Raw genomic sequence first — 22874 nt, 5'->3', positions numbered from 1 at the left:
TTAAAATATGTGAAATTATGAGGAAGTATTATTTTTAATACAAGAACAACTCTTGTTGAAATGTTATTAATACTTACATTATCTTTATATTGTTTGTGTCCATAGGAAAGGATGAGGAAGAAATACTTCTAAAAACAATGTTTATTTTTAGTTTTGATCAACATACACAGTGGTTTTACTAGTACTGTCATGAAAGAAGCTGAGTTTAGGTTTACAAATACAGGATTCATTAAGCAAACTGAAAATCTGAACATTTAAAATATACTGTACTTTCTTTAAGGTTTCCTTCACCCTGCCATCCTGCGGCACCACCTGAGCATATGAAAGAACCATTAGCTTATATGAGGAAAGCACAGGTTGGTTGTTATCAATTTTACTGTTCATGTCAGATCTTTCATTAGACTATTTGAGATGTACTGTGTATAATCTTATTGTACAATTTCTAGGTTTTATACCTTAGGAAAAACCACAAATTTGTAATTGCAGTGAAATTAATAACAATTATGTATTTGTGACATTTTACATACATACAAAAAATGCTCAAGTAATTCTCCAACCATGAAGGAAGTAGGATATAGTGGCAGGAAGGTGAATATTGTAGAATAGAGACAATGTGAAATATGTCAAGGAAGAGAATTTGATTTTGTTAGGAAGAAGAAAAAGCGTAGCTATAGGTCATTTCACTTTGAGTTTCAAAAATATTGAAGAGACACAGGCAGGCAGTTTTGCAATGAAAGACAACAGGCTGCAGAGATAGCGAGATCTACAGAAATAGAAGATATTTTTAGTACTTAAAAATGTGAAAGGAAGATGAAAAGTATAGAGCTAAGGAGCTTAAGGCATATTGAAAGAGAATAAGAGACTGGACTATAAAAGATTAAATGAGGATTTTCGGTGTCATGAAAAAAATATTTTTGCTTTGTTGGTTTTATTTTTTCACCAATATATGCCATTAGAAAGAAATAACAATATCCACATAAAAATGTAAAAAAAAAAAGCTTCAAGGATATGATCTAACCACAATATCTGAGGTAAGCACAAAACTGTATTTAACTCAGCCGTGCCTAGAAATACATTGCAGTATTCTTTTACAAAGTATTCAACAAATTGTGTTACTTTTTCAATCATATTGTTGTTTATTCCAGTAAGTCTTATCTTGCTGTCCTGGGTTTCAGTCTTTAGCATTTTGGGACAAAGATTGTGTTAAACAATTTTTCTTCCGTGGTGTGAAATGTAATGTCACAATTTTCTGCCTGAAAATAATCACTTTTACTAGTTTAGTAATGCAAAAACCACAGAGGTATACCTATGCGTATGTTTGTCTAAATCAGTTTCATTGGTTATTATTTTATAAAAATCTATACAGTAACCAACATTTTAGCCCTATGTGGAAAGGACACTTTTTCTCATAGTTTGCGAATGAGTAGAAGCCCTGTCTTTTCTAGTTTCAAAATCTCATAGTCCTGTTTCAAAGAGTGTAAGGCATCCATATCCGCTGAGGTGGGTTTACCCTGGTAGGCAGCTCAGCTGCTCACTCCCTGCCCAGTGGAATGGGGGAGAGAATCAGAAGGGCAAAAGTGAGAAAACTTGTGATAAAGACAGTTTAATAGGTAAAGCAAAAGCTACACATGCCAGCAATGCAAAATAGGATTTCATTCACTACTTCCCATCAGCAGGCAGGTGTTCAGCTACCTCCAGGAAAGCAGGGCTCCGTCACACATAATAGTTACTTGGACAAACATAACTCTAAACATTCCCCCTTCCTCCAAGCTTTTTTAGTCAGAGCATGATGTCAAATGGTCTGGACTATCCCTTTGCTCAGTTGGGGGTCAGCTGTCCTAGCTCTGTCATCTCCCAAGTTCTTGTGCACCCCCAGCCTGCTTGCTGGTGGGGAAGCATGAGAAACAGAACTCTATCATCCCAGCCAAAACCAGTAGATCCTCTTTCAAATCCTTTCTTGAAATAACAGCTCTTCAAAAAAGACATGTGAATCCTTTTCACAGGGAAATATTGGTAAGTGGTGGTAGTTGCAAAATAGTAATAAATGCACTGTTAGGAAATTAACATTATATTTTCTAAAACTACTGAGGTATGTCTGAGTGTTTCGTTTTCAAGATGCACGCATATTTATCACTGTAGGTAATAGGTCCATAAGAAACCACTCATGATCAGATCAGCTGAATCACATCTAGGTTTTATTTTGTTATTCTTTTTCATTAAAGAGCAAGAAACAATGTAAAAAACTTACAAAGTCAGCATTTCAATGGTTTTATTTATTTGTTTAAAGTATTTGGAAATAGCAAAATGCAAATATACCAACAAAGGTATACAAAGTTATACTCAGCCAAATGAATATGCAGCAGTCATAATTGACAAGAGAGCAGTCCTCAAGAGCCGGGAGAAGCCAGAAGAGGACCAGGAAAAGAAGGAATCCAACAGGACCTCACTTCCTCAGCCAACCTTCCCCCTTTAATTATAAGGGACCATGACATTATGGTGTGGACTACACCTGTAGCTAACTCAGGTCAGCTGCTCTGGCTGACTCAAAACCGCTAACAGCTTGCCTAGCATGTTTGTCCTGTGATGCTGTCCCAGCCAAGCTGGGACATCCTAATAGGTCATATTGTGTTTTTATTATGCACAGCTACTGTTGAAGATGCTGCTTCCATTGTTGCGAGCTTGCTGACATTTTCTTTATCCTTTTCTATCTTAATTATTTTTGCTTTATTTCAGAATTTTGGAAAGAATGGTAATACTCTCTGAAAGCCATCTTACTTTGGTATCAGTGATTGGAATGACTTTGAATCAGTAATTAAAAGTATATCATTGTTTTTCTAGAGTAGATAATAAAATGTTCATAATTAACCCTTTTTCTCCTCAAATTGGTTCTGTTTTCTCATTCTTAGGTGGCAGACTGAAGTTTTTGTACTGTATTCAGTGTCTCAAAAGAAAAACAGCTTTCTAGGAAAGGATAGAGCATTAACGGCAATAAGTAGTAATGCTGTAAATCATTCATGCAGTTATAGGAAAAGTACTGCTATTAATCTTTACATATCTTTGAATATTAATGTAACATAATCTGTATTTTCTAATCGTGTGTGCTGGAGAGCTGGCCCTGGGTTTGGGTTGAGATAGATCACTGGATACAGCTGCTTTAGTCTGTCATTGTTTCCTAGACAGAGAAATACAAAGTCTTGTATTCTTTTCTTTCCTGAAAAATCTCAGATACAACATTTAGGACCTTTCTTCAAAACATCAGGTTATTTCACATCCCTGGTGTTTTCTGAGGTATTTGGTCTGGTTACAGTTTTGGGGAGATAGCTCCCCTCTTCCCACCTTGTTAAACAGCAGAATTATTGCTTAAAATTTAGGCATCTTAATGCAGACAAAGTGTTAGCACTAGATTCTGGGATTAAAAATTTGAACTTTGCTAATTTGCTTTAACTGCCCAGCAGAGACTGATGTGAGTTGAAATGTTCCTGAATCCATTGAACTGCTGTATTGACTATTTTTATATCTACATTTTGATGAGGTGAAATGATTGCAGACCTCTTCAACTGTTTGTTTTGCTCCCAGAGTTCACTGGGAAAGCCTTTGCTAGGTTTAGGACAGCTCAGCTACAAACATCAATGAAGCGAAATGGACAACACAAAAATAAGAGCAAAAATTGCTAAAGAGAAGCTTAAGAAGCTGAGTCCAAAGAAGTGTTAGGAAGTGTTTCCACAGTCTGATGCCTCCCATGAAGCTGTCTTTAATTGTGTCGTATGTAGATTTTACGAAGTTCACAAGAAACCAAACACTTTAAATCTCGACAGGAACTCTTTATCGTGATAGCCCCATAATATATGATCAATAAATTTGCACTGCTATGTTTTAATCTATACAGGTCCTTTTTACTGTTTTTAGCTGTAAGCTAGGAGCTTGTTTCAGGGTTTTGAGAGAAAGGTTAAACAAGTAAACTTAAGGAGGAGATAGGTGCACAAGAAATGGTGCCCCATCATCCAGTTACAAAGCATAAGGAGTAAGAAAACAGGAAAGGAGCAGGCAGTTCTTTGTTGGAGTAGGTCTGCTTGGCTCCAGCAGCTGCTTTCCACAATTGGAGTGGGAAAGGTGTTGCTTTCCAGATCAAGGCCGTGTTAACTAGCTATCTTCAAAGGAATCTGAGATACTCAACTGGCTGTGCAGAACCCATGTTGTTTGAGTTATTAATACATATTTTTACTTGATGTTCTTTAAAGTTTTGTTCCATTACTTCTAAATTTATCTTCAGTGAAAAAAATGGTAGGTTCATCTGAAATGTCTGCAGTCAGAAACATAACTCTGGATGATCTTCTCCAATACAGTATACCTTCCTGAAGGTAGGGCAGCTCTTGAAGCTAGAGTACTGGAGTGCATTCAGAAAAATGAGAATTCTGCTTCAGGAAATCTTAATGGTGATTCAGTGCGTTCTACTTGAGTAGCATCAGCTGGATATCTAAAAATACAGGCACCTGAAAAGATAAATTGATCTCTGGTGGGCTGCTCTTCAGACTTCTGAGAAGATGGAAGACCATAATTGTCTGTATTTTAACCTGTCTGTATTTTAACCTGTTTGTCCCTTGCATCATTAGATTCTTTATGTCCATGCTTCTAGACAAATCTATGAAAGTCTTGTTGAAGTGGAGCTTTGCTAAAGCAGATCCTTTCCTTGCAGTACTGAAGTTTTCTGATGTTCCTCTTAGAAAACTGCCGTGAAGTACGTTGTTATATTTGCTATTGATATTCTGGTAGTTTTTTTGCCCAGCTAAGACCAGATTCCCCTTGTACATGCTGTACAGACACACAATCAAAAAAGCATTCTGACCTGTTTGTTTATAGCTAGAGCACTCCCCAGTCCTGTTTAAAATATGAGTAACATGTTACAGTTGATTTCAATAGGAGCGTGGGTACCAGGAACTTTCTAAAGTCTAATAGAGGTGTTCCTATCTGTATCCTGATTTGTCCCAGAAGAGTTAAATAATCCCTAAAGGACAAAAAACAGGTAAATTATTCATTTTCTCTCTTGAAACAGACTGGCAGAATCTGAAAAATTAAAATGGCAATACTGCATATTCTAATGCTGTGACTGCTGAAGATCTGCTTAAAACATCTTTCTTCAATAGTCAATTCACCTTTCCTAGTTTCTGAATCTCCAAGAAAGTAGACTTGAGTGCTTGAATAGTTGATAAAAAGAAATGCTATTTTGTTTGAAAAGTATTGAAGTCAAAAGAAATTTGATAACATTTTTATTATTCCTAAAAGAATTTCTGTTTCTTATTACAGAAGTTGGAGTAGGGAATATTCAGATCTCTTTTAGATCATGTATTGATTTGGTTCCTTGTGTCCTAAATTAAGTTATGTCTCTTATCAGAGGCCAAATTAAAAGTTCATGAGCATCAGTACTAGAGCAGTACAAACAGTTTCTGTATTTCTCTTCTTTTTGAAGTTTACAGGTTTTGATTAGAGAAAATGTACCAAATAAAATCTCTGTCCTAACACCTTGAATTCTGCCCGTAGAGTAGATGTTATTAGGTACACTCTGAAAGAATCACATTTCTGTCTAGTCTTCTAGAAGAAAGAATTTTAGCATTCATTATTGTGAAAAAAATTGTAACTAATCCTGGCTAGTTTATGCAGTTGTGACATATTTCTGTTTAGTTTATTCCTTGTCCACCCAGGATCATTTAACTGCAGTGAAAGTTTATAAATGATTTTGCTACAGGATAAGATAAATCTGATTTGTAGTAGACATGTTTGAAATTGTTTGCAAATTGCAGTACTGCCTTCCTCGGTTTCTGCTGGTTTACTGAAGGTTATCATTGTAACCGTAGCAATCCCAGCAATGTGTTTTCTTAGTGTTAAATTTCTTCATAAAATTAGAGGAATCATCTTGGAAAATTATTGTTCCCATCAGTGAAATGACTTTATGAACTCTGCCACTGGCTTTTATTTCAGTTGAGGGCGCTGCATTCAGTTTCTGCTCACTGCAGGTAACTCTGCTGTCCTGGGGAGAGGGGAAAGCATCTTGCTTAGAGAGGCTGTGTAACCCTCACTTTTGTTTTGACTTGGTTGCTTCTATTTGAATATCTTTTACTGGTCAAAGTCCTGAAGGCTGAATTGTAGCACAGTTTATGAGTATTCCAGAAGTAATTTATTACTAACATATTGCATCCCCAATGCAATAAGCAGGTTAATGTCTGGTCTGGCGGTTGTCAGTCACACTGAGAGTATTGACCTCTGCTTCTTGGAACAAGCTGATTCTCAGTCTTGCAAAGCTGCCGTGTGCCTCTTCTGTGCTTCTTTTGTAGCTTTTATCCGTGCTCCCCCACCCCCTGCATTAATTTTGATGAGATCAAGTGTACCCTGATGAAGTTTACCAGTGACACCAAACTGGTGGGGAAGTGGATCGTTCGGAAGAGAAAGCCACCTTGCAGGAAGACCTGGATAGGCTGGAAGGGTGCGCTAACAAGAACCTTATGAAGTTCAACAAGAACAAGTGTAAGGTTTTGCACTTGGGGAAACATAACCCAGGAGTGCAGCACAGGCTGGGATCTACCTGGCTGGGAAGCAGCTCTGTGGAAAGGGACCTGGGGGTCCTGGAGGACAACAAGCTCACTGTGAGTGAACTGTGTGCTGCTGCAGCAAAGAAAGCCGGCAGGATGCTGGGTTGCATCAGTATGGGCATCACCAGCAGAGGTAAAGAAGTCATTAACCCACTCAACTCAGCGCTTGTCGGACCACACCTGGAATATCATGTTAAGTTTTAGTCCGCACTATACAAAAAAGGTGTGGACAGGCTGGAGAGGGCCCAGAGAAGGGCCACAAAGATATCAAAGGACTGGAAAGCCTGCCATATGAGGAAAGGCTGCAAGAAGGGGGTTCGTTCAGCCTTGAGAAAAGAAGGCTCAGGGGAGACCTTGTCACCATGTTCCAGTATTTAAAGGGCGGCTACAAAGAAGATGGAGACTCCCTTTCTACAAGGAGTCATATGGGAAAGATGAGGGGTAATGGTATGAGTTACTCCTGGGGAGATTCCAAATGATTGGACACAAGAGGAAAATTTTTCACAAATCAGCCATTTGAATAATCTCACCAGGGAGATTGGGGAGATTATTGGACACTTGGACACTTTCAAGATTCGGCTAGACAGGGTGCTGGGCCATCTTGTATAGCCTGTGCTTTTGCCAGCAAAGGTTGGACCAGGTGATCCTTGAGGTCCTTTCCAACCTGGTGTTCTGTGATTCTGTGACTGATCTTGATGATTTCACTTTGTTTTTTAAACTGTTACTAACACCTCTGTATTCTCTCTTTATTTCCACTTTATTATGCTAGATGGCTTAGTAGTTGTGCCTTCTCACTTCTCATTTCTTCCAGCAGCAAACCCACACTTCTCAGCAAAATTGGGTACTGTAAATGGTCTACACCACTCCTCCACAGGAGAATATCCAGTTTGTGGCATGGTGTTGTGTAACTGCAGCATTTGGAAGGGATTTGAATACGATAGTGCAGTTAAATAAAAATATTGTACAGAATATTATAAAAAAACCTGCAATTTGGAAAACATTCCTTACAGTCAAAACTCAGGTCTGTTTGGTTTATGCAAGAGAAGATGAAGGGATGGCTTGGTTGTAAGAAGAAATTTCTCATGAAAGATTGCTATTTTGTTTGATGGAAAAAGTCGAGAGAGGATCTTCTAAATGGATGCTAAAATGAAACAATTACAGACATGATATATATATTTTTTTTAACAGAACATTTGAACATCTGCCCACTTGCTTCCTGTCTAATAAACTGCAGCCTCTTTCATACAGAACTTTAAGTTTGAGTAACGTATGTTTAGACAGTAACTAACTGTTGTAGAATTTGTGTCTGGAGCAAATTACAAATAATTAATAGAGCTAAATGACATTAAGAGGAGTCTTTGCATTCATTTGATTGAGGCCTGACTATCATCCACAGAAAACTAAATTAAATATAAAACCCACCAGTGCTGCTGTAATCACGGAAGCAAAATCCTAAGTCTGTTGACAAGGAAGTCCATACTAGTTGGCATTAACTTCAGAGGAATTATCCACGGATTAGGTACCATATGGTAAGTTTGAAGTCTAATGCAATAGTCGGAAGAATCTGATTGCTCTTTAAGCTATCCACTTGGTACTGAGGTATTGTCTACTTCTGATTTTGTCTTTGATTAGAGAGCTCTTTCCTGAGCATTGTTTTAGAAGAAATGGGGTTTTTTTGAGCATTAGAGAATACCAAATTTCTGTCTTTTTTAACTTCTGAGAAAGGTATCTAAGATACCTTTTGTGGAGGAAGACTTACACTCTCTTCGGGTCACAACGTGGAGAAGGCATTCTCTGTACACAGTTGATTGCCTTCATTATAATTGTTTGAAAAATTTGTTAAATGTTGATATATAAAGAAGCTTGATCATTAGGCATATGTCAAAAATCGATAATTGTGAAATACATGCCTTTTGGAGATTTGAAATGTGAGCAACTCATTTTTCTGGTTCTTTATTGTGATGTAAATGATGAAATCTGTTTGCTCTATTATTTCCATTTAAATAAGCGTGTAAATATTTCCTTAATGTTTTTACAGTTGTCAGTTAGTAACTCTTGCTATCCTTTCTTATATATGACTTTAAAAAGCTGCTTGTTATTACATGTTAAATGCAATTGGACAAAAAAGAAATTCCATATGATTCAATTTTTTTGTGTTTTAGGGAAGCTGGGAGAAGCGAATTCTAAAAAGTCTAAACAGCATGTGCACAGAACTCAGTATCCCACTAGCGCAGAAGGTAACGCATTAACTTCTGTTGCCAAACTGACATTTTTTGGAAATTAGGCCTCATCTTGCAAACTTGTAATGTTCATTTTACACGTGATGATCAGGAGCTGCAAGGCCAGTAAACAAATAATTTTAGTACAGAATAATTTTCAGGGATAGTGGCAATGTATGCATCAGCTCGGCTTGGGAGAAGATGGAGTCTATAGGTAGATCTTCTTTGCTGTTGCAGTAATTGTCCTCTTGAGGGAGCAGCATGTTGGAAAGCTAATTGCTATGTTTATTGCTCTTAACAGAGCATTTTTGTGTGCAGACTCAGCTGTATTAACATCTAGCAGCATAGCCTGTACACAACATAGATATACTTTGTGTGCTGGAGAAAGCTATAGTTGAACTGGTACTTTACGAGAGAGAGATACTGGTCCATTGCTAATTTTGTTTGTCATTCATTCTACTCTCTTTTATTTTGGTTTTCATTCATTTAGAGGCTTTAATTTTAAAGATCATGGTATTGGGGAATAATGTTAGAATGTTTTGTTCTTTATCTTTCTCCTGTTCTGTATCTATGATAGGTAGCAGAACCACTACGGTTCATCGTATGAGATAAAGGATGCAGCTGTTTTTGCTTTTCATGACTGTGCCAGGGACAGGAATTTGATGGCAGAGCCCAACAGCTCTATGGAATGAGCAGTAAATCTTCAGTAATATGAAGCTGACTACTAAATAGCCTAAAATACATTTAATATTGTATTTTTAATAGACTCCTTTTTCCTTGAACTGAAACTTGGACTTTCTACAGTAGAATATGCCTTCAGGCTGGGGATAATCTGTAAGCAAAATAAGTTTGTGTTGCTAGTGCAACTTATTTTTTCAAGTGTTATTTATGTGTTTGGAATAGTTTTGAAGTGTTTTTTACATTTGTTTACATTTGAAATGTTTTTACTCATTCTGTTAAAAAAAGAAGAGTTACCTTCTTATGCCTTTCAGAGGCCTGTAAGTGAACAGAAAGAACTGCTTAATAAATGGAATGAAATGGGAACTGATGAGCCAGGTAAGGTCAACTAAATTTATATGCATTCATTTTTTGTACATAGAAAAATAGCATATACATCTAATTTATCAGTCAAAGATTAATCTAATCACTTCAAGGTAAACTAATTTCAATGTTTTTTCTCATTGGTAGTGTGTCACTAAGCATAAATAAACATTCATTTCATTGTTATTTTCTTTCAAGTTATTCTACTAACTTTGAGTCATCACTGGGGGTTTATGGTATAATACTCCTCACTCCAGTGCTTTAGAGATTTATACAGCTAGGGCACAGCTCCTCTTAGTGTGAGCTCAGGCTAATAGAAAGAAAATGTTCAGAACTATGGATAATTAAGCTCAGATGTTTTATTAACAAAAGATAGAGTAACACTTGCAAAGAATAGTCAGTCATGTTATCCTTTGGGAGGGCAAGGCTAACTGCCGCCTTAGTTCATATCCAAGTTCCTTAAAAGAAATGATTTTGCACAGGTACTAGTTTGTATTGCAGTACTGCCTCTGAGATGGCAAATACTTTTCATGGGTTGTTTATGACCGGTCCCTATTTTTTATTTGACAGCAGTACATTTAATTCAACAATCTATGCTGTTAAAAATAAACTGAAAAACCTCTTTTGAATATCATGTCTCCCATGTCTAAGAATGGTTCAGTCAAAAGTCTTATGTGGAATAAGTAAAAACTTCCTGTTCATGTACTTGGGGCTTACAAAACTAAGGCACCAACAGTAGCATAGTCTTGGAGAATATGTGGTGGTTGTAGCCTTGACATCTGTGATAATGTTATTTTAATCTTTGCTCTAATATGTTATTGAAATTGCTAGATTTCCCATAAAGGTATGGGAAAATTGCATGGTTTTCTAATCTCTTGGTTTTAACATAGCATCATTGAAATGTTGTTTCAGATCTAAGTCTCTTCCGGCCTGTTTATGCACCCAAAGATTTCCTTGAGGTAAGCATTTACAAAACAATGGCTCAGCAATCAACTTGCATCCATTATATAGTCTTTTATGTGAAGTGGGAAAAACAATTGCGAAGTGTATTTCAAACAATTTGTCCTCTATAGCAAGTGAAAGTTGGCATGTTTTTAATGACTCCATGTTCACTTTACAAAACAAAATGCTCTTGTCTCTTTTTTTTAACTGCAGTTTTAAATTGTACTTGTGATAAATTTGTCTTTTTCCAAAGAACAGGTTGGAGCTAACTTTCTTCATCTGAGAGCAATTCTCCAACTGATTTCATAAAACATGTTACCTTTTAAATTGCGATATGTTAAGTTGATAAATTGCAATTTGTGAGGCTGATAGACTGTTTGGTTGTAGATAGTAGACCTGTATGCAGTTGAAATTGTAGGTCATCTATGAATATGTGAAAAATCAAACATGAAGCAGAACTGTGTGGATTTTAGAGGCTTCTGTCTGTAATCAAACCATTAAAAAATAATGACTGCTGAATCTTTAAAGTAAGAAATGACAGCATTACTCATCATTTTGTGTGGTTCAAGCACAGAACATCTTGGTAAAACAGAACTTGCTTTACCAGCTATGCTTAGAATAGGCATGGTGATGGACAGTAAACATTATTGATGATAGTGAACTTAATGGTGACACAGTAAGAGATTTTGGATTAAAATGTGATTGAAAATAAAATTTAAAAAATCAGTGTCTGTATAGCCTGTGAGTTATACAGGAAACAAATAGTATAGAGTATGACAACGGTGTACAATTACAGAGTTAAGATGGCCTCCTCATTTATAGAATAAAACTTAAAAGTCTAATACTGAATTATCAGTCAGAATCAATGGATTAATATTTCAATGTGATTCAGTGCAAGTTTAGTCTTTCATAGAGGAGATTTATAGTGTTTCTGACTTAAGTGTAAATTGTTTCATGGCTATGAATTCTGAATGCATTCCTGAATCCAACAATAAACTTTCTATACATTTTATTACATTTCTAAAGAACTCCTCTTGTTCAGTTGGTGATAATGTTATTGAAAATTTTTAATTTATTCCATTTTCCATCCCTGTACTGACAGCCAAGTTGTGTATTTAATTTTGAATCTGTAAACAAATCCATCTTAATTTTAACCTTATCCAGTGACCTTCATTGTCACTCTCTTTTTCTTTTATACTCTTTTCTTTCCAGAGTTTGCAGTTTGTTACATTCTTTTAATTTACAAGTCTGACAGTGAGGTTATATGGTATTAGAATACTTAGAAGACTGAGTATTGTAGAGGTAGGATGTTGTGGAAGAATTTCATAAGAGCTGGAAACTTATCTTAGAAAGAATCCTTGCCAGCTCGACATTGTAATATCAAAATCTATACCCATGGAATAACAGTACGTAACAGACTGTAAATTCCTTTCTAGATCACAGTTACTTACCTTGACATTATGATTCCTTGTACCTTAAATTTTATGCTTACTTCAGGTTTCCAATTCTGTTTGTTTTTTTTTCTTAAATGAAGGAAGATATTTTAGTGTGTTACTTAGTAATAAATTATTTTAGTAGCTAATCGTGTAGCACTTTGATTGAAAGCTACGTAAGATTGACAGTGTAAGAATATGGATAAAAATTCTTTCAGAAAAAAGTAATACTGAAGAATATTCTGGATATTTAGCCATCGGAAATATACTCTTGGGTTTCAGATAGCTTTGATGAAGAAGTGAATTTTAGTCAAGACATTACTGTGTAGCCAGCACTTAATCCCATATATCAAAAATCTTTCCCTTTTTTATTTCATAATTTGAGTTTACTTTTCAAAGTAGAATATGTTTGCTTCCTTAAAAATTTGGCTCCTTTTTGATTTTGAAAATGTTAAGATAAATTTGATAATTTGGGCCTATATAGATGATAGCTGCAGGAAGTGGTTTTATGCTGAATGCATTATTTGTACTACTGAGCACGTTAAGAGTTCTGAATGTAAATTTTGGAATGTACACAAGGAATGACATAGCTACCATTTTTAAGGTACTGATGAATCTTCGAAACCCAAATTATGAAAACGGAGAACAGCCTAGTTTCAGAAATCATCTCGGGCTAATTCAGGTTCCTTTAAAAGTTAAAGATATTCCAGAATTGGTAAGTATATTTTTTCTTACAAGAGGCTTCTGTAAGAATTATTTTGCCTTGCTAATGAATAAAATTCTAAACAACAAGGAAGAATATTAGTATCATAAGTTTCTCCTTTTGAAAGTGAAAATCAAAATATGTAGCTGTAACACAGAGCATAAAGAAGTTTTATGAAGAGACATTTTTAATGAAAAATAAAACATAAACAGTAAATTGTGTGGCAGTAGGAAGGTTTTCATTTTACGATATACAGTTTTGATTTGTGCCAAAAATATACTTCTGTACATGTTATTAACTCATTTGTTTTCTGTACAAGAAACTTTAAATATGTAGTTCATCTTAATTCTACAGTTTTATTTGATGCTGTACAAGATCAATAACCTGAAGATCAGTTAGCTTCTGGTTTTCTTCTCAAAGTAATTTTAAGTCCCTTTATTGTCAGATTGTAAATAAAAGGAAATGCTTGGGTACTAGTATTATAATTGGAAAATAGGAGAGCTCTTCTTAATCCTTCACTGATAAGGCTCTTAAGGCTTTTGTGCTAGTAGAAAAACTTACACTTGGATTGGAGAAGAGCTGGGAATTAGAGATCCTTAACCTGGTCATTAGTTCACCACTTTATTACATCCAGGTGTAGGTCATAGTTAACATGAAAACTGGGGCCTATAACTAAAACTAGAATAAGAATTGATGTGAGATTCTTCTCTAAAAACCTAAGTTCTATTTCATATGTATGCATTTAAAAGACCCACGTTTGGTTTAGAAAATACTCGCATTAAGCCTTTCAGAAGAAATCTCTAGTGATTTAGAGAATTAAACATTGTTAATTACTGATTTATGGTTTTGTTTCTTTTCAGAAAGAAGACTTCAGTGAACTGGGCTTAAATATAGGACAGTTGGGTATTGATGATTCAGCACAAGTGCCTCCTGGTTAGCTAATCTGTGCTTCAGTCATTTAAATAGAACACTAATGAGTAGAATACTTTGCAATTATCAAGTAATTTGTGTCTTTTTTCCCATAGTAAACCATAAATATTTGTTCTGTAACTATGATTGTTGTGATTTTCTTAGTAAAACATAGTTAATAATAGAAAACATTGCAAATATGAAGAGTCAGATATGGAGAAGATTAAAAATCATTGCCTTAAGTTGAAAATATGTTAATTTCAGTGTGTTTGAACACTTCAAGATCTAAAGAACTAAATTGCCTGTCTCCAAACATACAGAAAATATCAATAAATGTTAAGCTAACTAACAGATACGCATATATACAGGCATCTTTTAAATAGCTATCTAAGAAAAGATTACAGAAAATATCCATATATTAATATTCAGTAGCTTAAATAGTGCATATTTTCTGTTGGTTTCCCATGTATTTATTTGTGTAGAAACAGGTTTTAAAATGGTCTTTCTGTATGAAAATGGAAAACACTATAGTATCACGGGATTTTTCTTTTTAAAGGGAAACTTAACTAATTGAAAGTCTAGATGCATGTAATATAGTGCTGCTTTGGGATTTGTGTCCTTCAGAACAAAAAATTGTTTAGTATTGTTTCTTCTTAGCTTTTGAAAAAGAATATTGATTATTTTTAATTTTTAGTGATGTTAGTGGTAAAAATCAGCTGAATTTAATGGTGTCTAGTAAAAATATAAAAGGCATTACTAGCTGGAGTATCTTTTTTCATTTATTTTTTGCCATTTTTTTCATGTTTCTTTATTTTCTAGAATTCTTTGAAAATGAACATGTACGTGTTGGACAGAAAGGTATGGATCTGTTTTAATCTGTAACAAACTGTGAGTAGTTAGGAACACATTTAGTAAATTTCTGTCTCAGTTATAGGTACCTCTTAGAATTTTAGGAATTTGACAGACTAACACAAAGCATTGTCAGTAATACCGTTGTAATTTAGACAGAGACAGACAGTAATGCTGTTGTGATTTAGACAGAGACAGAAAAGCAAGCATTTGCAGTCTACCAGCAGCTAGCAGATAAATAGCTCCACAGATATTTCATTAAAAATGAAGTAGGAAGCATAGAGACATAACTTTTTGATGATAACTTAGCTTATGCCACTACTGAATTTGATTTTAAAATCAAAAGACTCTGGACTCACTTCTCTGCACACAAAGTTCTCATTAGTGTAATGGGATTTATGCCTGTGCGTCAGAACAGAGTCTTTTTAATGGTTATTTGCAATTGCAGAACTTGCTAAATATTGCAATACTTAGCTACTATGGAAAATGGACTCATTTGTATACTGCTTTTTCTGAAGAAGTTCTGGGATTTTTTTTGTAGGTTAAGAGATAACCTACAGAAGAAAGGGAAAGATAAAATAATCATTTATTAGTTTGTTTGTAGAAGAAACATACAAGGAATAATTGAAATCCATCAGTATCTGCTCCTTACTGTCTCTCGTGATTCCTGCTAAACATTATCAGCTTCAAAGAAAAAAATATAGAGCAGGTACCATCCCAGAAGTCCTACATCCCCCCTTTTTTTTTTTTTTTTTTTTGTTGTAGTAACTCCTCCTTTTGCAGTCTTCTTTCTATCCCTCATTGTCTGTTTTCTAATCCAAGTGCAACTCATTAGGGAACTGTTAATCTCTGTTGTTTTCCTGTTTTTTCCAAATAAATTCCCCATCTGGACTTCCCGAGCCAGTCAATCATCTCCACACTGTAATTTTTACTCCTCATCTCTGGTCTGTGTAGAGCAGCCTGTGTTACAGAGATTGTCTTAGCTTTTCCTGTATGCAAATGCACAGATTTTTGTAAAAATGTATGTTAAGAGTCTTGACCATAAACCAAAATCTCAGTTCTTCCAGTGGGAGTCCTACTGCATGCTCTGTTAGGTGTTGGTTATCACTTTTGTTGCCACCGATGCATTGATTTTGCTCTTATATTACATATATTGCCAAGTCTGAGGATTTATTTGTTGTATTTAGTAAACCCCATCTTTATATAGCAAAACTACTTTTTAATATTTTGTATCTCAGTAAGAAAAAGAAGATAAACACTCACGGACACTGAGATGAATCACAGTCTTTTCTAAAGTTTTGTGGGGAATGTGAGAACGTTTTTTCTTTTTGCCCTCTTTGATTAGGAAAAAGGAGTCACACACCATCTGAGTTAGAACTCTGCAGGTTGAACAGAAAATTGTCAGGCTGGTCTAATTAGTATTTAAGAAGAGAGGGAAGGAGAGGGGAATCAATTAAATAGATTTATGATTCCAAACCTCATTCTTCTAAGTCATGACAGGGCAGATATTGTGAATATTTAATGTAATGAAATTTAGAAAAGAAAGTTGTTTCTGAGAGACTTCAAAAAAAATCAGAGGATAGAGGTTTGGAAACTTCTGAGTACCAGTACAACATCTATCTAATGTCTAGATATTCTCACATAAATATTCTTCCAAATCTCTGTGTTGTGAAACACATTTCAGGTCTGAGGGTACAGTTAATCACATAACCTTGATGGGAAACAACACTTCTACCAGATTAGATAGCTAAAGATACACATCTTTCAAGTTTATAGATTTAAGTAAGGAATGAGATAATCTGCTCCAAGGTATGTTCTGTCATGTTCTCTCATTATTGGTATATGTACTCTGGAGGATAAAGACTTTCTTTCTCAGAAGATTCTGTTTTTCCTTCAGACTGACATAAAACAAATATCTACTGTTGACAGGTTTGCTTAGATGAGTCGTTGTTGTGAAGCTTTAGGCTACTCTGTCACAAGGGTCTCATCCTGAATACAGTACTGGACAACAGAATCACAGAATGGTTTGGGTTGGAGGGGACCTTAAAGATTATCTAGTTCCAACACCCCTGCCATGAGTAGGGACATCTTGCACTTGAGCAACCTGGTCTAGTGAGTCAGGAATCTTTTACGTTGTTTTGCATTTCCTACAATATGATACAACGTGAAGATGTGTATGCCAGTTCAGATAAATTCAGGGCATGAAGTAAAAGTCTTTATTTGACACCAAGCAGGGGAACAGAAAGGAATATTAAAGTAGCGTAAGGAACAGCAGACTGAGCAACCTGGTGTAATGCAAGGTATCCCTGCCCATGGCAGGGGGTTTGGCACTAGATGATCTTGAAGGTCCCTTCCAACCCAAACCATTTGGTGATTCTATGTCCAGTACTGTATTCAGGATGAAGCCCTTGTGACAGAGTAGCCTAAAGCTTCACAATGACCCATCTAAGCAAACCTGTCAACAGTAGAGTATTTGTTTTATGTCAGTCTGAAGGAAAAACAAAATCTTTTGAGAGAGTATTTATCCTCCAGAGTATGTATACCAATAATGAGAGAATATGACAGTACACTCTGAAATGGAAAATTCTTGCCCTATGGTTATCTGTGAAGATGTTCGTATAGTGAACATAAAAATAGGGGAGACACAACAAACCAGAATGAGTGGCAATCTCTAATTCGAACTGAGATATCGCTCTAGTTAAACAGGAGTATTTTGTGGCTATATATGGCTGCTTGTTCCACTTGATGCCAGCCCACTGGCTGCAACTAGCCTTGATACAGTCATAAATACATACTAAGAGGATGCATACTAAGTGTTGTTTTATGACAGAAGGTATTACAGCCTTGCTTATTAATACCAATTGCCTTGTTTCCCAGGGAACTACTTCAAAATTGCATTGTGGAAACGAGACCATTTAGATATTTTCCCATTACCTAATGCTTACAGCACAGTAAACTGGTTTCTAAAGTTAAAGTTCAGAGTATTTTATAATTTGATAAACTTTGGAAGTCTTAGACTACGTCAATTCATTACATGCTTTGTTTCTTACAGTTTTAGCCGAGCAAGATAGTGCTGCAGCTCAACAATATGTTCGTCAGGGCTGTCCAACAGCACTCCGAGCTGATCTGTGGGCCCTCATTCTCAATATTTCTAATCAGCCGGAGGTAAGGAGCAAAGTGAGAATAAAATATGAAGACTAGGTGAAAATACGAAAGTGTGAGCATGTATCTTGTAGTATTCTTTTTCCAAAATAGAAATGCTCTACTGAGTTGTCACAGAAACTGATAAACTTTTTATGAGAAATATACACATGCCTGTAAAAAACTCCATGCTGTGGTGAAGCCATTTAGGCTCTTCCCTAATTTTTTAACAGCTATATGAGCAAAATACTGTAGAACAAACTGTTCAATTGATCTGGCTAGCTCCTGAAGCTTTCCTTTATGGTGCTAACTTTTTCGGAAGGGGACAAGAAAAAAGTCCTGGAAAGAAGACTGACTTCTCTTATCTTTGCTAAGTTTTGTAAAAAGAAGATGTGCTATACGTTTTTTCCTGTCATCCTATTCATGTATGTATCTTGTAAATTGCTTTATATATTATTGCATATACTCTACATATGTACAATCAAAATGACGTAAATAGGAACTAGTAAGATGTGGATTGTTTTCATACTCCTTTGTACAACAGCAGTTTTTCGTCGTACTTTATAGTTGATGCAGGTCCTCAACAATGACATCTTTTGCAGTATTCAAAGCCATGCTATGGTCAATATATCTAATATACCTTAAAAAGTTATATCCCTATTTAAATCTTTGCAGAATTGTGAATACTTTTGATGCAAGGCTTTTATTGCAATAAAAAAATAACATGTGTACATGTACATTTGCTCATAAATGTGAGAATTTTACAGTATCTCATGTCCTTTGAGAATATAGCCATTTTCTTGTAATACTGGGGCATTTATTGTCAACTACATAGTACAATCATAAGATCTTGCCCTCAAAAATAAATGTAAATCTTCTTCATTGGCAGCTACCGAAGGAGTTGGAGTTATTTGGTCTGGTACTAGAATTACTTAGTTTATTCCTTTTTGAAAAACAAAATAGGCTTTTATTGCTAGTAAATAAAAGACTCATTTTTCTGTAGAAGAAAGAGCTGTTGAAACAATGGTGAAAATTATGCATCTTACTTAAGATGCTCAACACTAGATTTAAGTTATTTTAAATTATCGGGACAGCTTGAATTTTAGAAGTCTTTCCCTTTATGAGAGCAAGAAATATTTGAGGTGTGAAATTGATGTTGTTGGTTGCGTTGCGTCTGTTTATATTCTGTTAAATGCTGTGTGCTCTGAGCATTTTTATCTTAATGTGGAAAACAAAATAATTGAATAAATTGATTTCTGAAAGTCAAGATAATAATCAGAAAAATGAGGAAAAGTATTTCATTTTATGTTCATGTAAAGCATGAGTTGTTAGGGAAATAGATTTATTAAAATCCATTTCCAGAAATTCACATGGACAGTTTTCAACAGTTACCTTTTTTAAAGAGGAACAAGCTATGTCTGTCTATTAATATATGTCAGCCACACCGTTAGGTCCTGTGAAAATTAACTCCAGATTATAGCTGATTTTAATATGTGTTTATACTATGCATGAAGTGTGAATATTTTAGATATTCTCAAAAAGTTAGTCTCTGCTGTGAGGTTATTAACTCAATTTTCTGTTAAGTAAGCTATAGAACAGTACATTAGTTGTTTGATCACAAGTTCTCATGTGTGTGCCTTTACTGTATAATAAATGGTAATTCAGCTCCAACTTATTGCAAGGATTCACATGGACGTTTATGTCAGGGCAGCTAATATGTTCTCGTTGACATAATATTTTACCTTGAGAGGACTCTCTGTGCATTTAACAGATGATACTCGTCAACTATAGATGAAGAAGAAAAATAAGCTATATAAGCATGCAGTGTGCTGAGATTCAGTGCAGTAGACCTTCTCTTTTAGGAGACATTTTACAGGGTCCAGAGCCTTGAGAATGAACTGAGTAGGCTCTGTGTAGGGAATTATTGGCGCGATAATATTTTGTGATGATACTGAAAGAACTCCAGAAAGATGAGGACGAGTGGCTGGAAAATTATAATGATAACATCAAGAAAAAGTGGTAAGAAAGAATGGATGAAGTGATGCAGACTGCAAATTTGTCACTACTTTGAGATTGTTGAAGTAAAGGATGGGAAAACAGTAAAACACAAAATCCACCCTCCCTCCCCACAAAGAACAGAAATTAACAATTCTGTGGACAAGGTATACTGTGTTGGAGAAAATAATCTAAGCTGATGATGTAAGTGCATATGAAAGTTTTTCTGTCATGCTAAACTGAAACTGTATCTTCTAATGTAACAGCTATCGGAGCCTTTTATCTTATGTTCCATAGCATAGTATAGTATTTGTTATGCTGGGCTCCAGGTTACAATTGTTTTATGGACTTTGAGTAATAAAAATAGAAATGCGCTACAAGGATAGGCTTTCTGCAGACTGCCCGTGGATCAGGTAGGATAGCACATGGGTTCCTATAGCTATGTTACAAGCTGAATGTCCGTAGTTCATTTTAAACATTGCATTTACTAGCGTTTCATAGAAGTAAGGCTGTAACTACTGCCAGAATGCTAACACCCTGAGATGATGTCCTTGTATATACTGAATACACTGCTTTATTTTTTGTAAAATACAGCAAAGCAGTTTTCATATACATGTAGCTGTTTTATGATCTGCTGTATTTCATATAACGTTGTTGATTTATCTAACACTTCTTTTCTCTACCTCTTGTGTACTGTTAATCTGCTGGAGTTGAATTGTGTGGTTCCAGAGATTTCTTGCTGTAATATTTCTGATTTGCGGTTTAGGCTCTATCATATTTACAGCTGTATGAATCTATAACACGTAAGGACTGTGAATTTCCTTTCTTTAATGTAAAACATTATGAAGGTTTAGTATGGGCAGCATCGCATGTGTTACCATCCAATATTGTTGTTTGGAAAATTTTATTCAATAAAGCTCAGCTTCTGTATAAAGCTAATACGCAGACAAGCAAGTGATACTAGCAATCTACCCTTGCAATCATAAAACCGATAAACTGTAAGCTGTATATGCAAGTTTATTTAGAAATACATAAACACATTGTCTGGCAATGAATTGTTTATTAGTTTTCATTTGTAGTGGTACATTTTAGAGGAACTGTGCTAAAAGAGCATTTTTAAGGTTGCAAAGTCAAACGTTTAAAAGCTGAACAGTGTCACAGTTAATATTGTCTGTGCAAACAGTTCAATTTGCTTTCTCTATATATTTTATTGTATGATATTAAATCACACAATTACAGATTTTTCCTGTGGGATGTCTGCCTTATTGATTGTATAAAATGGATAGCACACACTTACTGAGAATCTGTTGTATTTTTTTTCCCTTCTGTTCAGTATGTTACCCGATTGTTTATTCACTGTGTGCTATTCAAGCAGTGCTTAGAAAACAAAATTGTTCATTAACTCATAGGCGTTTTTCTTCACCTCTATTTTTTTTGAGTTAATGAGGTGAAAATAAATCTTAATTCTGTAAATTCCGGCATGCAGAAATTAGTAATGCCTTGCTTTACTAGAGGTTTTACTGAATGTAATTTCCTGGGTTTAAAAACTTAATAAATAGGCAAGGTGGTAAGTTCATAACAGAGCATTATGTCACTGTCTTATCAGCAGGGTGTTTTAGATTAGGATCAGTAGCCACTGTACCATTCAAACAGAAGAGATGCCAGTGGCAGTAATGGATTGTCATCATCTTTGACTGGAGAAGGATGTGCTTTACAAGTAGATTTTGCAGGTGTCTGATAAAAGGAGAATAAGCTTTAGATCCTCTTCAAGGATTTGCCAGGAGGGACATTCTTTAATTCTTTTGACCATTATTTCTTTATGTAATCTGATTAGTTTTTTGTTTTGTACTTGTTTCTGATACTCCTGTTCCAAAATCTACAGCTCAAGAATGGCTGGTTGCCATTCTTTAGGCTTCATCCAGTTCCCACAAATCTTACTGTCTCCTTTCTAGATTCCCCTGTGTCAGTCTTTCTTCATATTCCTACTTCTGTCTCACCCAACCGTTTCTTGTATTAGATTTGAGATGCAAGTATAGCTATCAAATGATGAGGGTAACCTAAAAATGAGTTATGAGCTGCCTACAGTTCAGCAGTGAGAGTGGAGCTCCGGTGCCAGGGATTTCATGGCGGGCCACAGGTGGACTGTGCCTGCACAGAGGCTGCTGAGTAATCCAAACCTTAATTTCGAAGAAGGTGAATCACTAGATTCTGCTTAAACTAGTTTTGCTGGGTACAGCTGAAAGAATACTGTTCTCTCTTGCCTGTGAGCTACTTTCAGAGCTCCCTTTTCCTTGTGCTCTCTAGTGGATGCAGTATGGGGTTTTTTGGGTGGAAAGTTTGGTATGTGGCTTTGTAAGGTCAAGAGGGTTGGGCACTGCAATCCTCAAATGTACTTTGTTTCAATTTGGAAGGATGAGTATGTTTGGATGTGCAGTATAAAAAATATATATAGTTCTGTGAAGAGCTACAGTCTATACAACAATGCAACATATCTTGAAAAGGAAAAAGTTTACAAGTCAAGATTATGTTAAGATTTGGCAGACAGAGAAGAAAGGTTGAATCAGATGACAATTACAAGATTTTGGTTTTACAATTCAAAACATTTTAGGCTAAGAAACATACCATATTTTTGGACACTCCTGAAACTTGGTAGTAGTCATTTGTCTCGTCTGGAGGAAGAAATGCAGCCAATGAAATAGTAAAATGAACTTGAATCTTTTTTGAAGCCTGAGTGATGCTCTTAAAAACATTCCTCACTGTGTGAGGGAAAAACTGATCATGGAGCAGGAGAGTTGTGTGGCTTGAAATTAAATGTGTGACCAGTCCTGTTTATGATTCAGTTGTAAGGAATACATTTAATAGCATGAATCACAAGCCTCCTGTCTTTCTAAGAGGCATGGGCAAGATCCTCTTGTAGTCAAGTTGTGGCTGAAAAACTGGCATGATTCCCAAGCCCAGTCTTCATTTTGCATCACAATAATCACAATTTAAGATAAAATGAATAACAAGTAATAAGTTAAAACCTTTATTCCTAGGATGGTTATGATTGTTTTTTCCTTGC

General features: G+C 35.5%; 1 protein-coding gene across 2 annotated transcripts in view; it reads left to right on the top strand.

Annotated features, from left to right (window-relative positions):
• TBC1D19 (TBC1 domain family member 19) overlaps window positions 1-22874 on the top strand; it is a 53595-nt gene that overhangs the window by 12455 nt on the left and 18266 nt on the right. Inside the window, exons 4-11 of one of the 2 annotated variants that reach the window (XM_086464225.1) lie at window positions 281-356; window positions 8744-8818; window positions 9793-9856; window positions 10754-10800; window positions 12821-12931; window positions 13780-13852; window positions 14648-14686; window positions 17730-17842. In XM_086464225.1, coding sequence (XP_086320351.1) covers window positions 281-356; window positions 8744-8818; window positions 9793-9856; window positions 10754-10800; window positions 12821-12931; window positions 13780-13852; window positions 14648-14686; window positions 17730-17842 — 598 coding nt within the window. The remainder of the gene's footprint in view (window positions 1-280; window positions 357-8743; window positions 8819-9792; window positions 9857-10753; window positions 10801-12820; window positions 12932-13779; window positions 13853-14647; window positions 14687-17729; window positions 17843-22874) is intronic. The other variant, XM_086464227.1, reaches the window with a different exon arrangement.

Source organism: Leptosomus discolor, chromosome 4, assembly GCF_034619465.1.
Source record: "Leptosomus discolor isolate bLepDis1 chromosome 4, bLepDis1.hap2, whole genome shotgun sequence".
In the NCBI taxonomy this organism is placed as follows: domain Eukaryota; kingdom Metazoa; phylum Chordata; class Aves; order Leptosomiformes; family Leptosomidae; genus Leptosomus; species Leptosomus discolor.
This window is presented reverse-complemented; position numbering and strand designations above follow the sequence as displayed.